The sequence below is a fragment of the Puma concolor genome, chromosome D4, assembly GCF_028749965.1.
Source record: "Puma concolor isolate L17-30 chromosome D4, mPumCon1.1.hap2, whole genome shotgun sequence".
In the NCBI taxonomy this organism is placed as follows: Eukaryota; Metazoa; Chordata; class Mammalia; order Carnivora; family Felidae; genus Puma; species Puma concolor.
The window spans coordinates 74,315,422-74,330,730 of NC_141679.1; the positions used below are offsets into that span (position 1 = coordinate 74,315,422).

At 50.8% G+C, this 15,309-nt stretch overlaps 1 protein-coding gene across 3 annotated transcripts in view; it reads left to right on the forward strand.

Moving 5' to 3' along the window:
- The window catches only part of RGS3 (regulator of G protein signaling 3), a 140,361-nt gene that overhangs the window by 25,879 nt on the left and 99,173 nt on the right, over positions 1-15,309 (forward strand). For all 3 annotated transcript variants that reach the window (XM_086683765.1, XM_025933148.2, XM_086683766.1), the window contains 4 exons: positions 6,138-6,188; positions 8,290-8,348; positions 9,383-9,480; positions 10,475-10,543. In XM_086683765.1, the coding sequence (XP_086539891.1) occupies positions 6,138-6,188; positions 8,290-8,348; positions 9,383-9,480; positions 10,475-10,543 (277 nt within the window). The remainder of the gene's footprint in view (positions 1-6,137; positions 6,189-8,289; positions 8,349-9,382; positions 9,481-10,474; positions 10,544-15,309) is intronic.

A 15,309-nucleotide genomic window follows, 5' to 3' on the forward strand; every position in this document is an offset into this window, starting at 1 on the left:
AGCCGATGTGTGCTGGCCAGAGCCATTTGTTCCTGGAAGGAAAAACAGCTGGGCAAACCAGGTTAATGTCGGGTCTCACAGGAAGTGGAGAGTCAGAGGAGAGGGGTTGGGTTGGCCCATCATCATCTTTATGCCACCGCTGCCCCCTGCCCCCTTTTGCCCTGCAGGCCTCCTTCTGCCAGCAGGCACCAGCCGAAGCCAGACCATTTCTCTGAATGGAACTCAAGATTCTCCCTCTTCAAAAGAACAGACACTTGAAATGCTCCACAGGGCTGCATGCCCAGACTGGATGGCTCCCATTTCCCCGTCACCCCTGCAGCCTATCATTTCTCCTTTAGGGGGCAGAAAGTGAAATGCGTAAACATGTGTAACCCTCTCTGAGCCTCTGTCAGGCTGCCATGTGGGTCACACAGCCCACATATCACAGAGAGAGGGTTGGCTGCCTCCCGCTGTCCTGTACACACAGCTTGGGGTGCAGCCTTGTCCCCACAAATGGAGTGTTGGCGGCTGGCTAGGCTCCACGTAGACCCAACCTTCTTTATGCGTTTTTATCCTGATGTCATCCCCTTTACTGTGGCTTTCGACACATGACAGCTCATAAATGGGGAATTGCTTTGGAGGTGAACTGGAGTTTGGATGACCGCTGCTTCACGTTAGCCGGCCAAGCCCCTCATCGATGTTCTCTGCAGACCCCAGGGTGCCATGAGCTCCCTCTAGCACACGTTCCTGCTGCTCCCTGAGTCCAGCAGTGGTGTGCCGCCCCGTCTTCTTGCTTTGTGTTTTGAGTATGTCTCTCCCCTGACTGTGTTCTGAGAGTCAGAGTTCATCTTCCTGTGGTCCTCGACAGAGTGAGGTTTGCCAGATTGAATTTCTGTAGCTGGCTTCCATACCCCCTTTTCCCCAGGGCCCGGTGAGTCCGAACTCCCCGGGTCCTGGGCCAGCAGAACCTGTACCTTCTCTGTGCCTTCCGAAGCTCACTGTTACCTAGTGTTTTTCCTGTCACATGTGGCCTTGTCTGCTCTTCCTTTGTCTCTGGGCCCTGGCTCTGTGCTTTTCTGCAGCCTCTCAGCCCCACCCTTTGCAGAGTTGGTCCCCAACACCAGCCCATGGAAATTGGGGGCGTGCCGTCTCCAGGACCTCTGAACACCCCAATAAAGATGGTTTCAGGCCCTTCAGCCTGAACATTCCCGGGCACTGTCACAGGCCACTCCCTGATCCGGGGGGGGGAAAGTGGGGATATTGATAAGATCAGAGATTTGAGGGGCCGGTGAAAGGCTTGGTTACCTAGATAGGCAGGTACCCAGGGATTCAGCCTGGCTTCCCCCCCTCCCTCGCCCTTCATAAAAATGTTTATTTATTTATTTTGAGAGAGAGAGTGAGAAAACGTGAGCAGGGAAGGGGTAGAGAGAGAATCCCAAGAAGGCTCCATGCTGTCAGCGCAGAACTGGACACGGGGCTCAAACCCACGAACTGTGAGATCATGCCCTGCGCCGAAACTAAGAGTTGGGCCAACTTTAGTTAACCAACTGAGCCACCCAGGAGCCCCTTGAATTCCCCTTTACCCAGTGTTTTATTTATTTAGACTTGGGGATGTTTCTTTGAGCCTGCCCTCCTTTTTGGCTTCCTCTTGGCCTCTCAAGCAAAGCTGTGGCACCTTGTCCTGTGTCTGATGTCTCTCTCTGCTCCTGAATCCCAGGGTTGCTCTGCACAGATGCAGTGGGGCACACTGGTGGCTCCAGAAGACCCACTTGGTATACAGGCAAGAGTACTAGAGTTGGGACAGGATTCTGGTCTCCCGTTCCGGCCTGCCTTACTCTGGTTACTCTGGGCCCAGGGCAAAGTCACCTTCCATATGTGGGCATGACCGTTCTGGCTTCCAATTGAGGAGGCTGGGTAAGATGACTTCAGGGCCCTTGAGGCACAATCATTTGATGGAATGGGAGAAGCAGAGGGGACAGGCATGGCCATGTGGTGGGAGGGGGGGTCGTCTCGTTCTTGATTTTGCCCTTCTCTGTGAGCCCAAGGATAGATTGGGGGAGGGTGTGTCCTGTGCTGGGGGTCTGAGCCTGGCCTGCTGGGCTTGGTTTCTGTGCTGTAACAGGGTACAGAGCCTGCTGATCCTCCCCGAGGAGACCTGCACGGCAAGATCTGGAAGGGCAGCTGCATAGACTCCTCTGGTGTCCGAGTCAGACTTTGCTCCAGGCCTGTCCTGTGCTCCGGGTCCACTTTTGGCCTTGCCCCTGCCCCTGCCCTAGCCACTGGGCTGTGAGTTCCCTGAGGGCGGGCACTGGGCCGTTCAGATCTTCCTGACTCAGGTCCCCATGCAGGTGCCTGGCAAATGTTTGTCAAATGGACTTAGCGAGCACTTGTGTTGGGAGGCTTCTCCATCCTGATTTCTGCGAGAGGGTTGTTGATAGGTGGTGGTGTTGTGCAGCTCAGTGATTCTTACAACTTCGGAAAGCCAAATGTGTGTGGGCCAAAGCCGGCTTTGCACTGGTAATCATTTCAGAAAAAATGTTTGGTGCTAAACAGAGTTGCCTTTGGGTTAACGAAATCCGATCTGTGACCGCTGGCCATTTTTGTCTGTTTCAAAACCTTCCACCCCACACTGGATCCGGCCCAGTTTCTGTAGGAGATTTCTCAGCCCCAGAGAGCCCCAAAGTGGTAATTGCTCAGATCTTGAGCTAATAACACCATGGGTTCTCTTGGCGCCTTTCACCTCCTCACCCTTCAGCATTATCTGATCCGCACACAGCTTGGCGAGTGCAGTAACCCCTGTTATTAGCTCCACCTCACAACTGGGGACAATGTGGCTCTCAGAGAGAGGAGGCTAAGTCGGGGCTGGAACTGGAGCAGGCCTCCGGGCTTCTGAGATCCGTGTCCTGGGCAGGAGAGCAGCGGGAATTTCTGATGGGCGAAGAGCTGATCAGGGGTTTCCTGGAGCCTGGATTGCTTGGGCTTGCAGTTTCAGCACCCCAAAGTACGAGGAGCAAGAGGTTTCCAGGTCACAGTGGTCGGGGGACTGCTGCACAATTTCCCTTCTTTCTGTTTTCCAAACCCTGCCTGGCCTTCCTCCAGCCGGCAGCAAAGCACAAGCCCCAGCCACAGTCCCAGTTTCACGGGGTGTGTCCGGGGATGAACGGTTGGGATGTTGAGGGGGCGTCACTGTGCCATGAGGAGCAGTGAAAGGACTTTAGGCTTTAGATCTAGAGGAGAGAGCTCAGAGACTGACAGCAGAACCACAGCTAGGCAATGAAAGTTACTGAGAGGCCACTCCCGGCTCAACATAAGATGGAACGTTGAACCATCAGAGTTATCGCAAAAGAAAAAGGGCTCCCATTGCAGGAAGTGAGCTCCCTATCACCAGAGGTGATCAAGCAGAGGCTGATGGATGTGCGACAGGGTTGTCATGGATGCAAGGGCTTCCTGGTTGATGTGTGGGATTGCTGCAGGCTGGGAGGCCCTGCCACATCCTCCTTGCCTCCCCAGTGGTGTCCACTGGGTGGATTGAGTTCAGTGGCTTTTTGAGGTTCTAAGAAGAGTCTACTGGACTGGGGAAATTTTTCAGCACGTCATTGCGAAAGAGGAGTATGGTCCTCCTCTCCTCAGTTCATGCTGAAGGGCCACTGGGCATCTGTGAGGATGACTGAATGTTTTGTTTTGTTTTTATATTGTCTTTTAAAAAATTTAGAAAAGCTGGGGGAAAAACCAGCTCCTGATTCTTCCCCTGCTTTCCAGCCCTGGCCCTTCTGTTATGTTTACATTTCCGCCTCCCTCCCTCTCCTCTTCCCTCCTTCCCTTCTCTCCGTGTTCCCTCTTCTTAATTTTAATTACAGAAGTGTGATAGTTCATATAATTTGCATTGTTGAAGCAACAATAGTGATAGATTTAAGTTCCTCTTGACTTCCCTCCCTCTAATTCTGTCCCTTCCCTAGAGGGGATCCCTGTTTTTCATTTCACACACACACACACACACACACACACACACACACACACACACCCCTATGCCATCTGTACTGTTCTGCAATTTGCTTATTCCTCTTAAACGCTTACCACAACAATGTTCCCATGCTGGGAAATACAGAGCCCCCCATTTTTTATAACAGCCCCCTTATTCTATAGCACAGCTAGACATAGCTTTTTTAACCATTTTCATATTGATGGACATTTCAGGTGTTTTCAGTTATTCCTTATTTTAAACAGTGTTGGAGAGCCAGCCTTGTGCTCGTGTGTGCGTTTTTGTCTATGATAGTTACCCGGAAGTAGAATTCCTAGGCTGAAGGACATTTACAATTAAATTCTAGCAAATGCTGCCAGAAATTATCCTCCATTTACATTTCCAACAGGGTGTGATAGTACCTGTTTTCTTACATTTTTAACCAACGTTTGACATTATCTGTCTTTTATTTTTAATTTAATTTTTAAAAAAGATTGTATTTTTGGGGTGCCTGGATGGCTCAGTTGGTTGAGCATCTGGACTCTTGGTTTCACTCAGGTCATGATCCCAGGACTGTGGGATTGAGCTCTGTGTCAGGCTCTGCGCTGAGTGTGGAGCCTGCTTAAGATTCTCTCTCTCTCTCTCTCTCTCTCTCTCTCTCTCATCTTCTGCCCTGTCCCCCTCTTGTGCATGCTCTCTCAGTCTCTAAAAAAAAAAAAAAAAAAGATTCAAAAATGTTTTTTTTAATTAAAAAAAAAAAAGATTTTATTTTTAAATAATCTCTACACCCAAGATAGGGTTCGAACTCACAACCCCAAGATCAAGAGTCGCATGCTCCACCAGCTGAGCCAGCCGGGCGCCCCAACATTATCTGTCTTTTAAATGACCTGCCGAGCAGATTGATGGGAAATGGTATTTTGTTAATTTGCGTATCCCAGATCTCTGTGAGGTTGAGCATCTTCTTGTATGTTTATTGGCTGTTTTGTCTTCTCTGAATTTCCAGATCATGACCTTTGTCTATTTTTCTATGGTATTTTCTCATAACCTTGTTTATGATATCTTTAATTGTAATGGACATTGAAAATTTTTATGGAGTTAAGAGTTCTCTCTTTCCCTGTTGCCTCTGCATTTTGTCTCTTGCTTAAGAGGGTCTTTTCCAGGCTTATAGATATGTTCAGAGGCTCTTTGGTGAGCTCTAGTCCAGGGTTCCTCAGCCTTTAATGTACCTGTGCCTCCCTAGGGATCTAGTTAAATTGCAGATCCTGATTCAGTATGCCTGGGGTAGGGCCTAAGATTCTGCATTTTAAAAAAATGTTTATTTTTTGGGCAGAAGGGGCAGAGTGAAAGAGAGAGGGAGAGAGAGATTCTCAAGCAGGCTCCACTCTATCAGTACAGAGCCCGACATAGGACTCAATCCCATGAACCCTGAGATCATGACCTGAGCCCAAGTCAAGAGTCAGACACTTAACCGACCGAGCTACCCAGGTGCCCTGAGAGTCTGCATTTCTAACTCTCATCCAGATGCTTCTGATGCTGGTGGTTCTCAGACCACACTTTGAGTAGCATAGCTCTATGTCAAATGCCACAGAAAGCCTCCTTATTTTTTCTTTAGGGAGATCAGGGTTCTGTGGAATGACTGAAGGTGATAGCATCAACTTTGAAGGAATTCTCTGCCCACATTTGATCTCATTTCTTTTGCTTTCCCCCCAAATCATTTGTTCCTTGTCCTTGTGTTGTTTTTGCCCTTCCAGAACACAGCTAACTGTCTGTCACGGTGCAGGGCTTTCCCTGACCTCCCCCTTCACCTCTTCACCACCCCCCCCATGGACTCTTGACCAAGGCCCAGGCTCCTTAACTCTCCAATCTAGGCTTGTGATGATGTGGATGCAACAACTTTTCCAACTGTCCCAGTGGCGAGAGCTCTCCAGCACTGGCCTGGACTTCCTTGTAAAGTAGTGAGCTCCCCATCACCAGAGGGGTGTAAGCCTGGGCTGGAGAACCACTGCTGGGTGTATTGCAGAAGGGACTTCTGATGTTCTGAGGAGGCTGAACTAAGAGGCTTCTGAGCTCCCTTCCAACCCAGAGACTGAATGGATCTTCGAATTGCTTCACATGAGCAAAAGAACATTCCCATCTCTGTACCCCATTTCTCACCCAGCGAGGAGACGAGGTGAAGTTGTTTCTGTTGTTGTTTCCTTAGGTCAGCTGAAGCTGTCGATCGATGCTCAGGACCGGGTTCTGCTGCTCCACAGTGAGTATGGGGCCAGGACATGAAGGTCCTAAATGCCACACAGAGGACTTTACACTGTACCTGTCCATTTATCCATTTGTTCGTCCTTCCATCCAGCACTCAAGTTCTTACCGAGCTTCTGCCATGGCCTTTGCTGCCTGGACTCTTCCGTTTAGCCCAGCAAGCCCTGGCTGTCTCTCCAGCCTTCGTGGCTCTTGCTGTTAAAATCTCCCTCCACCTCCTGTTGTGTCCCCCTTGAGGGCATCAAGCTTGCTCATGCCTCTGTGCCTTTGTACCCGCTACTTCTTGTGTCTGAAATAGCCTGCCTTCTTTTTGAATGTCTTTTGAAAAACAGCTCTCCCTCCCTCTGATTTTGCAAGATACATGCCTGCCTTCATCATCATTAAGACTCAGGAAGGAAGGCTCATTTTGCTTCATTTTTTTCCCTCCGGGAATCACCCCCTGACCTACCTGAGTATGTTGTTTCCCCCTCTGTGTCCTTATCGCAGCTCTGACTACGCTGTGTCACTCTGGTCTGTCCGAGGAGTGCAGTGGGGCAGCAGCCATGTCTGCCCCACCTGCTCTGGGGGCCAGGGAGACCCAAGGGTTCCTCAGGTGGGGAGCCTGCCCCCCAGGCCCACGCCCTCGAGGGGCAGGGTGCACACAGGAACAGTAGCTGGGACACCAGGCAGAGTAGACCAGCAGGCGCCTGGGGTCCTCCGGTCCTGGCCTTGGGGAGGGCCCAAGGTGAAGTTCCCAACGACCGGCAGAAGGGGGTTCTTTGCCAACCAGAGCCTGACAACAGCTGTGCAAACAGATTTTGCAAAATGCATCTTGGCCTCCGCCACTTCATTTGTCCTGCGTCGTTTGCTTTGGCTTCACCCCAGTCTTAGAGTTCTTCATCCCTTCCAGCCTGTTCCTCTCTCTCCTTTGACTTCATGTGCTTCACGCCTCAGACTCTGGGAGCCCTGTTGGAACCAAACCCCAGGGCCCAGCCCAAACGGAACAGAGAAGAAAACAGCAAAGAGGCTCTGCTTCTGTCGGACCTGCTGCCTGATTTCTGCAGACCTCAGGCAAATGGGCTGTGCTCGCTTTCGAGAACAGGCTTGCTCCTCACCTCCCACCTGCCCCTGGCTTTTATTTAGTGCGATTTTTCCCTTTGGCAAACCTTCCTTGAGCAGTTCCTTGCTTGCCAGACACTCTGCTAAGCACTTTAGATACATTCTCTCATGTAACCAGCACCACTACCACATGAAGCAGATGTTATAATCACTAACCATTGTCTTATTATCACTCCACCATTAAAAAATAGCAAATTCAGGGGCACCTGGGTGGCTCAGTCGGTTAAGCGTCTGACTCTTGGTTTCGGCTCAAGTCAGGATCTCACGATTCATGAGCCTGAGCCCCACATCGGGCTCTGTGCTGACAGCGCAGAACCCTCTTGGGATTTCCTCTCTCCCCCTTTCCCTCTGCCCCTCCTCTGCTCCCTTGCTCTTTCTCTCTCAAAATAAGTAAGTAAACTTTAAAAAAAACTTTTTTTTTAAATCGCAAATTCAGTTGCAGAAAGACAAAGCAACTTGCTCAAGCTCTTCTGTCTCATAAGTGGTGAGTTGGCATTTGCGTTGGTCTGTGGACCCAGGACCACAGGCTGTCTCTGGACCCAGGCTTTTGCCTGCTGTGTTACGCTGTCCACCAGCCACAGCGCAGCTGACGGGGCAGACTGAGATCTCCAGCCTGGCCCCTCCATCCTGGGAGGCAGTCTCATGTGGAGGAAGGAGCACCAGACTGGGAGTCAGGAGATATGGATCTAAACCCAGCTGTGTGATTCCTATCGCTCTGATTACTCTGTGACTTTGGGCAAGTTTCTTACAGTCTCTGGGTCCCCGGGTAGTCTCATCTTTCCCATTGAATGAGGGGTTAAACTCAATAAATTTTATGTTCTCTTTCAACTGTAAGATTCAAGGAATTGAGTGCACCCTGCCACGTCTCGGTGAGGGTGCTGCCTGCGTGTGGGAGATGGTGGGAATGGACTAGACCAGAGAGGGGTTAATAGCCAGTGGTTGTAGGGGCTAGTAATAATCCTTCCTACCCACTCACCCCAATATTTTCATTCTCTGTTTAGTTATAGAAGGCAAAGACCTGATGAGCAAAGAGCCTGGCATCTGTGATCCCTACGTGAAGGTATGCTGAGCTGGAGGTGGGGGTGGGGGTGGGTGGCATGGGGGACGGTAAGGGGCTATGTCACTGGTCTGAGTCCCAAGGTCTCAGCACATCTATGGGCCCGGTGCCATTCGAAGTGGCAGCGACCGCCTCACTCTTTGGTTAGTAGGCATTTATTAGGTCCAGTGATGAGGCCCTGAGCTAGGATAGGCCCTTCCCTTCGCCCAGCTTGGTGCCTAAGCCTTCCTGCCAGAGCTGGAATCTTATAGGTGATCTTGGTCCTCCACGTGGGTGAGCACCGTGAATGTGTGGGTGATGGAAATCCACAGAAAATCCCAAGCCCTCTCATGACAAGGAATGTTTTCACACTTCTCCCTGGCAAAACCAGAGGCAAGGCAGCAGGTTTGGGTGGTGGAGGGGAGGGAGTGTCTCTGAGGCCTAGAAGATCCATCCGAGTGGGGCCCTTGTAGTGAAGACAGAGGCCCCGAAGGGTGGAGGGCCTACTTCCAGCCAGAACCAAAGGCCAGGCGCCTCCCAGAGTGTGCAGCTGGGATGCCAGGTGCCGGCCCTGATGCACCCTTCCATATTCTCCCCAAAGCCTGGTCAGGACCTCTGGGGGCAAGGACTTGGTCAGGAGCAGGGCAGGAGCAGAGGCAGGGCAAGGGCAGCCAGAGGGCGAGAGTGTGGATTTGGGGCCTTAGCGGAGGCCGACCTGGAGCCTCTGGTGAGGGAGCACCTAGCAGCTGCTGGGAACTTATAAGAGAGGCCCACACTTAGAGGGAGAGTAGAGCCGGTTGAGGTATACCCCATCTATGGCTGGGCCTGTGGCTGCCGGCTGCGGGGCCCTGTCCCCGCATCTGACTCCAGTGCCTCGGCTGGGGTTTCTCTTTGTTCCCAGCATCTGACTGAGGACTCCCCTCTGTCCTCTGCAGAGGCTGGTTTGAAGGACACCTGGGCAGCCTTTCACTTGGGAGATGTGCAGAGTCCGCTGCGGGACTTTTGTGATTCTGTGTCCCACAAGTAATCATCTCACGCTTACTTTTCCCCAATTCAAGATTTCTTTGATCCCTGAAGATAATCATCGACTCCGTCGCCAGAAGACGCAGACCATTCTAGACTGCAGAGAGCCGGTCTTCCACGAGCACTTCTTCTTGTAAGAGTCTGGGGCAAGCCAGGCCCTCGAGAGGAGAGGGAAGGAGTGTTTATCTGGAAACAGCTCTCTTTGCCAAATCTAGAAGTCTATCTAAGCAGAAAAACAGGGACTTCTAAAGGATGCCTTTGTTTTCTTGTTCACGTATGTCCTTGCATCCCTGGCACCCGGCCCAGCAGCGAGGTCCACGGTGATAAGGTGTCACTTGGCTGGTTCTCACAGCCAGAGTGCCCAGCCTGAGGCTGGCAGCCCCTGGAGAGGATGCATTTTCCCAGCGTGCCTTGGGCCAAGCCTTCTCTTTCAGTAGAAGAAATTTTCCAAGCTGAGGGATCCCTCCCCCTTTTGAAATTTGCCAACTTCCTTGAGCCTCAGCTTCCGTGTTTGTAAAATGGACTTATGACACTACCTTCCTCAGAGAGCTCAGGTGTAAATGCGACAGTGTAACAGAGTGTCCGCTCTTGCTGTTTAATATTATTACTACTACTACTGTTATTATTATTTCTTCCCCCATCCATGAACTCTGGGGCCCTGGGAAGGAAATGGACATTTCGTATTTTGTTGGTGAAAGTTAAGATTATTCTGTTTTTTTTCAAATTACACGAGGTAATTTTGTTTATGGTAGAAGAACAGGCCAGCATAAACAAAGAAACGAAAAGACGCCCCAAGCCCTACGACTCATGACACGCCTCGGCTTCTTTCTTTTCAGATCTTTGAGTCTGTGTGGGTGTGTATGTCTGGGCATGTGTAGGTGTTTACGAAAAAATGGAATTGTTCTATAGTATTACACGGTGACCTCCCTTTTGTCCCAGACCATATAATGTAGACTCTTCTGTGCATGTGAATACCTACCTCCCACGCTCCTGGCATTTGAGCTTCCTTAACCAGCTCCTTATGGTTGCATTTAGGTTATTGGTAAATTTTGCAATTTGACAGGCTCCAGGGGTCTAGCCTGGAGCTCGGCCCTACTAACACCCTGGCCGTGTGGTTTGCTTTGCAGTCTTGTCCAAGAGGAAGATGAACAGAAGCGCCTTCTGGTCACTGTGTGGAACAGGGCAGGTGACTCCAGGTGAGGGGAGGTGCTGAGCCGGAAGGGAGAGCCCGCTGTGAGCCCGCGGGTGGCTGCCGGCGGCCAGGCGGCCAGCAGACGGCAGGGACTCGGTTAATACCTGTTGGATGAATAAGCAGTAGTGGCAACGCTAAATCTGAGAGGCTGCCGGCCCCTGGGTCCCTGTCTCTCCAGGCGACGCTAAGTATTGCGTTGTCCGAAAGCATTTGCTGTGCCCTTGACATCGACAAGACACTGGGTTGGCCACCAGGGACGCCAGCCAGCCTCCATGTGGATTCTGCTCTCCAGGTGCCCACTTTCAGGAAGGGACGACAGGTGCTTCACAGATACAAATTACAGTAACAATAGACACAGGCTCAGCTCCACAGGAGCAAAGCTCCTAGGAAAACAGGCCCATTTCTTTCTTAGTCATCGCTGTACCCAGTGCCTAGCACGCAGATGTTATGTAAATATTGTTTGAACGAATAAAAGAATGAATAAGTAATAAGGACAGTAAGTATGGGAAGAGGAAGAGGGAAGTTCATCGTGGGCTGAGGTGATCAAGGAAAGCTTCATGGAAAACATGGGATTTGGAACTTGGGGCAGAGATCAATAAGATGAGGAGAGAAGGTTTTGCATGAGCAAAGGTGAGGAGGCAGGGATATGCATGCTGGGCTCAGGCTGCCACGAGGAGGCAGCGTAGGAGGTGCAGAGGTTTTATGTAGGAGAGTCCAAGCAGGCTGGTCTTGCTGCCCAGGGTACAGGAGGCCGGATGCTGTCACCAGCATGGGGTTTCGTACAGCACAGCAGAGGAGAGCTGGGTGACGGGGAGAGTCAGCATCCAGACAAAGGCGGTGAGAGCACGTGGACTGAGTGCCATGGCCCACTGTGAGCAGTAGGGGTTCATCCACCTGGTGCAGTCCAAGGAATCTGGGGGACCCTATGACTAGAGCATTTGTTGAGTAATCATAGAACCAACTGGTGACCGAAAAAGTAGCTTGGTGAATAAAAATCAGCTCCACTCACCAGCTTAGACTAGAAAATTATTTTGGGGTTGCATGCTTTAAAAAAAATTTTTTTTAATGTTTATTGATTTTTGAGAGAGAGAGAGAGACAGAGTGAGTGGGGGGAGGGGCAGAGAGAGAGGGAGACACAAATTCCAAAGCAGGCTCCAGGCTCCAAGCTGACAGCACAGAGCCCGAGGTAGGGCTTGAACTCATGAACTATAAGATCATGACCTGGGCTGAAGTCGGATGCTTAACCAACTGAGCCACCCAGGTGCCCTGAATGCCTTTTTTTTTTTTTTTTTTTTTAAGCTTCTCCATTCTGAGAGAGAGAGAGGAAGGGGCAGAGAGAGAGGGAGAGAGAGAATCCCAGTCCCAAGCAGGCTCCATGCTGTCAGCACAGAGCCTGATGTGGGGCTCGATCCCACGAACTGTGAGATCAGGACCCAGGCTGAGATCAAGAGTTGGACGCTCAACCAACTGAGCCGCCCAAGCACGCCTGGGGTTGAATGCTTTTTAGTATCTTCTATTTTATAGCTGGTATGCTTTTCAAAATTGAGCCTTATTCAACCTTCATAATGAAGGGTATTTCTTTTAATAGAGCATTTACTTTTTCTCATGGAATGGGGCTTATGGTGCTGTAGGACTCATTGCTTCAGCTGCCATTTCCTGGGTACCAATGTGGCAGCGTTGTTCTAGATGCCAGGGACACAGAGGGTCAGTCAGAGACTGACCTGCTCTTGAGAGGATCACTGGTAGAGACTTGGAGGTGTGGGTAAGGAGGAAGGCATCACGTTGATTCACCAGAGCAACCAGTTACTGGGTGTCGGCCACAAGCCAGGAGATGACAGTGCGTCATCTCATTTAATTCTTAACTCTTAAGAAGAGTATGTTTTTGCCCTACATCTTCAGAAGAGGAAACTGAAGGGAAGAAAGGGAGTCTTTTGCCCAAGGTCAGACAGCCAGTGAGGAGTAGAGCCAGGATGGGGACCCAGACAGTTAGACCCCAGAGTCCTCACTCTTAACACTATACTGGCTCCTGGCGTACGAGCAAAAGGACAGAAGAAAACCAGCAGAGTAGAGAGGGCAGGGCAGGGCAAGAGTGGGGAGGGATCGCCAAATTCACTGGTGTTGTAGGAGGGTCAAGTACAAAGCAGGGACCAGCTAGAGATAAGATGAAGGGTTGATGTCAGCCAAATCACATGATTCTGTAGGTGTTCTTTGGTGCATGGGCTTCCTCCTAAGGGTCGGTGGTTCTTAATCCCAGGTTTGCGTCAGCATCTCCTGGGATGCTTGCAAGGAACCCAGGTTCCCAAGTGCCACGTCAGATGGACTCAGCCCAAATCTTCATGGGCAGGATGTGGGATGTGCATTTACACAAGTTCTTGAAGGAACCTCATGCCGCCAGCTTGGTGTTTGGGAAGCTGGCAGTGGAGAGATACTGAGAGGTGTTGAGCAGGGGGAATGACAGTTGTGTGTTCTAGATCTGTCATCCCGGTAGGGCTTTGGAAGGCTGGGGAGGAGCTAGCTGATACTTGCAGTAATCTGTGAGAGAGATGCTTTAGGGATGGAGAGGAAGGAGACAGACCCAGGACAGATTTAGGAGATTAGGTGAACGGTACTTAGCGGTGGTTTGGCTGTGACATCAGCAGGGGAAGTCAGGGATCATTCTTGGGTATTGGGTGGTGTCCCCAACCAAACCAGTGTGCCCTGGAGGGGGAGGGAACCAACTTCGGATACACAGAGTTGTAGGGGCTGGAGAGCAGCCAGATAGGAGCTGTGTAGGGGGGCAGCCTTGCTGACACAGAGCTCAGGGGATAGAGAGGTCTGTGCCGGGTACAGATGTGGGAGCCATGGCCACCAAGGTGAAGGGCTGAGTAGGTGGGACCGCCTAGGATGACTATGAGTGCCAAGGCTCAAGGGTCAGAAGCCCATGTTGACAGGAAAGCCTGAAGAAGACAGAGGAGGAGTGTCAGCGGGACGGAGCATGCCTGGGGAGCCCACCAGATGGAGGCAAGGAGAGGAGCAGGTGCGGGAGGCAGGCACCACCCTGGGATCTGCCACTGAGGTCTGCCCTCCTGGGAGACCAGAGCAAGCCAGGCAGAGTGCAGCTCACAGTTTTTGGAAAAGAAAGCGAGGCCGGGGAAAGTGAGTCAGCGCCCAGCGGGGCAGTGTGACAGAGGCAGTGTCTCCACTTGTTGCCTATTTTGGGAAAGTGAGATTCCTTATTAAACCAAACACAGTTGAACTCGTGGTCACCATCCCAACCCAAAGCTCAAGAGGGGCAGGGCAGGCTCCGACAGGCCTGCCACGGAACAGATCGCCAGCCCCACGGAGGCCCGCTCAGCCGCAGGGAGGCGCAGTGTTGACCCGTCTCTGAGCGAGAAAGACCTCTGAGCTGGGGGAGGCAGGCAGAGCAATGGCAGGAAGCTTCTGCCCTGCGGAACGCTCTCAGATCACATTGTGCTTCCCCAAAGGACGGACACGCAACTTACCAACGTGAAAGACAATTACAGAAGAAAGGAAACAAACATCTATTGAACTCTTCTCTGTGGCCAAGCACTTTACATGCATTATCTCATTTAATCCTTGTAACAACCCTGAGAGGTAGGAATTATTATTGTCCCTCTCTTCAAAGAAGAGGAAACTGAGGCTTACAAAGGTTAAGGAACTTCCCTGAGGTTATCAATTAAGCTCTTAATGTGCACTGTGTGTGGGCATTACATACCATATTCTAGGCGTTGTCCAACTTAGTCCTCACAACACGGTATAAATAGGTATTCCTGTTGTCTCTCTCTTACACGTGAGGACACAGAGGCACAGAGAGGTTATGTAACTTGCCCAAGCTAATGCAGCTAGGATGTGGTGGAAACAGGATTCAAGTCCAGGCAGCCTGGCGCCAAACCTGTGTGGTCGTAACCACATTATAGCACACTTGACTGTGTCGCACAGGCGATAAACGACTCCGAAGCTGTACCCTGTCAGTGTCAGGACACTTGTTCCTCGGAGGCTGGGCTGCTTCCCGTGGCATTTATAACGCGGTTGTACGTAAGTCATCCAGCTGAACATGTGGCAGTTACGTTTCGAAACGGGAGATAGAAGGGAAGCATCTGTTTCACGAATTCTCACGATCCTTTCAGTAATGGCCATAAACTTGTGTATGGGGAGCAAAATGGTCTACAGAGACGTTCTGGGGAAGGGCTGGTTGATGTCATGGGGACACAGTGGGAACAAGGGGAGGGGAACCAGGCCTTAGAGCGGAGATTTTGGCTCCAACTCACTATGAGATCTCAGGTAAGTTCCTTCCCCGCTCCCGGCCTCAGTTTCCTCAACTGTGAAATGCAGTGAAAAATGCTAAGATATTCAGCTTTCAGGCTTTGTGAGTTTTCAAGAAATTATAGACATTTTCAAACATAAGCAAAAATAGAAAATGTCATATAATGAACCCTCATATGTTCATAGTCCAGCGTTAGCAATTATCAATGTATGGCCAATCTTACGCATTCTCCCCTCCTCCAGTGGATTATTTTAAAGCATATCCTAGACATCATCTCATCTATATACATCTCTCTAAAAGATGGCTTAAAAAGACAACCACAAGGCCACTATCATGCTTGACAATGAACAGTAACTCCTTAATATCACCGACTATGGAACTTGGCTATTTAAAAGTTTTGTTTGGGGGCACCTGGGTAGCTGAGTCGGTTAAGCGTCCAACTCTTGGTTTCGGCTCAGTTCGTGATCTCACGGTTCATGGGTTTGAGCCCTGCATGGGGCTCCTCG